This window comes from Megalobrama amblycephala, linkage group LG3, assembly GCF_018812025.1.
Source record: "Megalobrama amblycephala isolate DHTTF-2021 linkage group LG3, ASM1881202v1, whole genome shotgun sequence".
NCBI lineage: Eukaryota > Metazoa > Chordata > Actinopteri > Cypriniformes > Xenocyprididae > Megalobrama > Megalobrama amblycephala.
The window spans coordinates 2,545,783-2,550,698 of record NC_063046.1 but is presented as its reverse complement, the minus strand read 5'-3'; the positions used below and the strand labels follow the sequence as shown (position 1 = coordinate 2,550,698).

Below are 4,916 nucleotides of genomic sequence, written 5' to 3'. Positions count from 1 at the left end.
GTGGTTTGAAATCCTGTTCAAATCGCATATCTGGAAATCTGATTCAGTCTGACTGCTCTGATCGGGTTTCACATGGTTTATGTTATTTTCTCACGCCACTTAAAACAAACATTAAACTTTGTTATAGGAAACATGCTGAAAGTCGATGAAGAAACAAGAATGCGCTAAATGACAATATACTGTAAATGAAACCGGCGGAGATGACAGCTAAGAATAAAGCCACTCATATCAGCCTTGTACCTTTCTATCGCTGCCTCATTATAACGTAGTAGTCCAGCGCGGTGGATACACCTGTATTGCAAACCCCTCCATTGTTGCGGTTGTTGTTTTTTTTGGTGTATGCCTACCAATGCAACATCATTGCCATAGAAACCAATTCAGATAATCCAGAAAATAAAAGAGTGTTTATCCAATCGGAAAACAAATAATTGGATTTGGACTGACAGTGTGAATGTAGCCTTTGTTCTTTTCAGCTGATTTTGTGCATTGTGTGGTCTGATTTGTGCGCCCATTTGAACACAATTACAAATGCAGAAAAGCAATCTTTGTGCTGTCCTATTAAATAAAGGCATTTTTATTAAGACTGTTAAAAGGGGCTATGAGCTTCAAACACTTCACTGATTTAAAAAAATGCAGCCCAAAAAGACAGAATAAAGCAGAGGAGCATAGCAAAGAGCACTAAATTACCAAAAATAATGTCACTATTGTTTCCATCAGTCGTATAATGACGTACTAGACATGTGTGTGCAGTAGTGTGCCATTAGCTGCTGATGCAGACAATTCAGAGCCCTGATACAAAGTTCTACATGTGATTCACTGTGAGTAAAGCTGGGAGTAATTTTCATTTTAAAGTGAACTAATCCTTTAAGAAAACATTTTTCATTTCCTTAACCAAAACAGAATGTTTGGGGGGAAAATTTAGCTGAGTGGATCTGCAGGTTGGAGTAATGGGCATGCCAAAAGGTAGGGGGCGTTGAGAAAGGTCTTCATCATTGGTCACTAAAACTGTCTGCCAGGGTGTGGGGTAGGGTTAGAGTTAGTTTCTGTTGTAGTAATTTACCTTTCGGGACGCCCATTACTCTGACCTGCAGTCTCCTCATTTAACAACTTTCACTTTGAGCTTCATGGACTTTGAAGGACGCAGCTCTGTTTTGAAACACAGTTACAGTGTAACATTCCTGTAGCTGCAATAAAACTAATAGATGAATAAGACTGGATGAAACGTAATGGAATATGACTAGAACAATAACTCTCACTGTTTCTCCTGTTTCACGTCAGAGATGTAAATATTGTCCATCCTGAATGTCTACATGTGATGTGGACATAAGAAAATGAGTGATGAGGATGTGTTTACATGCAAATGTGTTCATATTCTATGAACAAAATGAAAATAAACAGTAAAAAACAACAGGAATATGAAATGAAACAAAATAATTAAAAAAATGTAATTCTCATGAAAAAAACAACAACTTATTATTTAAAAAAAAAGAATAATAACAATGATAATAATAATAATGTCTGCATTCCAGCCAATCACAATCCAGTATTTAGAAGAAATAAGACTGAAACAGCAGCAGCAGAAGATGATGTTATTATTTCAGTGGGATAATGAGAGTCCAACGACCTTTACTAACATTATAAATGAACTTCAGGGGAATGAAAGCACGATATGAGCACTTTAACGTCTTTATCTCGTCTCTGTTGTGAATGTCTCCTCCTCAACACCAGGGGTCTCTGCTCTCAGAAGAGGGAAAAGAAGAAAGCCCATGAGAGCAGAAAAACGTTTCTCCCTCTTCATCACCAGCACCAGATAAAAAGTGGCCCAAAACAGAGAAACACAAACATACATAATATTTTAATTAAGGTCCATATTCATATAGACTGACACTGACTGACACAGACGTCAAGATGCAAATAAAGGGAAAGAGGTGGACGAATACACAAATATAGAGGTAAATATGTAAATAAGTAAATATGAAATAGGGGTTTTCAGAGAAATACACAAATGATGTGATGACGAATGAGGGATGAGAGCAGATATAATGATCACACTGTTTAAAGCTGCAGACAGAAACATCAGACTCAGGACAGAAACACACGACCTCTAAAGTAAGAACAACTCACATGTTCATTCTTCAAACACAACTAGACTTTGAGATCTTAATATTGTCTGAATGATTATGTACAGTGAATTCATGCTGCTGTTCAGATACTAACTGAAACTGTCATATTTTACTCCAAAAAGAATCTGTGAATGTTTGATATCTGAGTTTTTCAATGTGTTTCTTCCTCAGAAATGGAGCAAACTCTATATTTCATTCTTCTTCTCATTGGTGAGTGTGTTTGTTGTTTTATTGATGGTTTATAGTTTCATCAGGTTTGACTCTGTTATGAAAAGCATTAAATCAAACCCTCTCTTTCACAGCTCTCTGCTCCGTATCTGAATGTGTTCAGCGTCAGTATCACTTTATAAACGTGAAGAAGACCTGGACTGAAGCTCAGAGATACTGCAGAGAGAAATACACAGATCTGGCCACCGTTGACAACATGAACGACACGAACGAGCTGAAGAAGAGTGTGAATGATGAACGTGTCTGGATTGGGCTGCAGAAGACGAGTGTTGATAAATGGCAGTGGTCTTCAGGTGATCCTGCGCTCTATCTGAACTGGGGATCTGGACAACCTGATGGCAGAGACGAGTGTGCTTTTATGAGAGATGGACAATGGCATGATGGGAAATGTAGTGACAGCCTGACTTTCATCTGCAGTTCATCTAACAACAGTAAGTTCAGCTCTTTTTTTGTCACTTGGGATAACTGTGTGAATCTGCCATTAGAGAGCTTAGCCATTGTTTTGACTAACATATATTGTAAGTAATTAATGAATGGATAAAATTTCAATATGCAATAGACAACCTGTCACATATTGATATTTATGAACAAAACTCCAATTATTGTCTTAATACACCTGAGTGTGATTTTATTGTGTTCACTTTTTACATAAATAGATAATAGCAATTTTGTTGTGGAGATTGTAATTCTCAAAAGTAACCTTGTTTAAGTAGATGTTTGAAGATGAGATGTTGTTGACATATATTTTATTTCTATAAGAGAGAGCTTGATTCATTCATCTTTCAGGATCTCAACACAAACCTGTAAAAACGTCATTCTTAGATGAACTTTAAAGGAACAAGACAAACACTAACATTAATATTAATATTGCAACAATATTCATTTGTATATATTAATAATCTTCAACATTTACAACTTTTTACTGACATATTTCTAGGTCTAGCTAACAAATATATTCAGCAGCAGTGAAACATCTTCATCTGTTTGATGTTTCTCTCATTCAGATCTTTGTGTCTGAATCAAGTATTCTAGAGAAATGTGTAACAAAACATAATGAGGAAATATAAAGTTATATTAAAATCATCACAAATGTTACTTAATGTTTTATCAGCAAAATCATCATGAATATATTGTGAATATTTAATATATCATCAGCTGTAGAAACAGTCTTTGAAAGACACGTGTTTCTGATGTTTCCACTGCTGCTCTTATTCACATCAAACCATAAAGCAGCATAAGAATAATGAACAAACTGATTCATGAATCTGTTTCCATTTGTTTTTCTTAAAGTGAACACAGGACTCGTCTTTGTCAATGAGCAGAAGAAGTGGAGAGACGCTCAGAGTTACTGCAGACAGAATCACATTGATCTGGTCAGTGTGAGGAACCAGAATGAGAATCAACAGCTTCAGAAGTTCATCAATGAGAGTCACATATCTGGTGATGTCTGGATCGGTCTGTTCAGAGACTCATGGGAGTGGTCAGATCAGAGTAACTCCTCATTCAGATACTGGAAGACTGGTGAACCTAATAATGTTGGAGGTAATGAAAACTGTGCAGCGATCGAACCGAACACTCAGGGACAATGGATAGACATCTCTTGCAACTACCAGTTTCCTTTTGTGTGTCATGAAGGTGAGCAGATCCTCACAAACACACACAATCCATCCATCACCTCCAGATATCTTAAAGTTCACACTACATGTCTGACATGACAAATTCCTCCACAGTGTTTGTTCTGCATGTTGTTTTTGATCAGTCTCTCTCTAGTTTCTGCTTGTGGTTTGTTTTGTGTCCAGATAAACTGATTCTGATCAAAGAGAAGCTGACGTGGTCTGAAGCTCTGAGATACTGCAGACAGAATCATGTGGATCTGGTCTCGGTTCATTCAGAAGAGATTCAGCGTGACGTGATGAATGTGGTTAAACAGGCGTCTACTGAGGCGGTGTGGTTGGGTTTACGTCACTCCTGCACTGTGGGCCTCTGGTTCTGGGTGAGCGGACAGACCGTGTGCTATCAGAACTGGGCTCCAGGGAACGGCACAGGAGAAGAGAACTGTGTGTTCGGAGCAGTTCAGTCTGGAGAAGATCAGCGCTGGATCAGCCGTCCTGAGACTGACAGACTCAACTTCATCTGCAGCAGATATGAAGAATGAATTAATACACATACATTTCATGTAAGATAACAAATGCTTGTGTGTGTTTAACTTCATTTTTATTCATCACTTGGTTGTAAAATAATAGAGTAGAGTCTTTATTGTCCACCAAGGTGGAAATTTTTCACATAAAACAGCTAAACAGGCCATTTAAAAACAATACACGGACAGAATCAAATAACATAAATAAAAGATAAAAAATACAGTTCATGCCACTGTCAGTCACTTGCAGAGTTGAGCATTTCAATGGCATTAGGAATAAAAGACTTCATAAACTGTTTTATTTGCTAAAAGAATTCGATAGCGCCTTCCTGTCATCATCGGTGCCTCTGTTACTCTTATAGGCAAAGTGGATCAAGCGCACAGTGGAAGTTAAATGGTGGGCTTTTAAACCATCTGAGCCAGTGGTC

The 4,916-nt window shown here is 37.5% G+C and overlaps 1 protein-coding gene across 1 annotated transcript; it reads left to right on the top strand.

Annotated features, from left to right (window-relative positions):
- The first annotated feature begins 1,991 nt into the window (after positions 1-1,991).
- Positions 1,992-4,564, top strand: LOC125264275 (macrophage mannose receptor 1-like). The gene is made up of 5 exons (XM_048183496.1): positions 1,992-2,109; positions 2,295-2,333; positions 2,426-2,782; positions 3,642-3,986; positions 4,151-4,564. Exons 2-5 carry the CDS (start codon positions 2,297-2,299, stop codon positions 4,504-4,506), a joined length of 1,095 nt encoding a protein of 364 aa, XP_048039453.1. The 5' UTR covers positions 1,992-2,109; positions 2,295-2,296; the 3' UTR covers positions 4,507-4,564.
- Positions 4,565-4,916: the final 352 nt, after the last annotated feature.

Coding starts and splice junctions, on each gene's coding strand:
- LOC125264275 (XM_048183496.1), top strand. CDS start 2,297: ATGGAGCAAACTCTATATTTCATTCTTCTTCTCATTG. Junction 2,334..2,425: donor TTTCATTCTTCTTCTCATTG/GTGAGTGTGTTT, acceptor TCTCTTTCACAG/CTCTCTGCTCCGTATCTGAA. Junction 3,987..4,150: donor TCCTTTTGTGTGTCATGAAG/GTGAGCAGATCC, acceptor TTTTGTGTCCAG/ATAAACTGATTCTGATCAAA.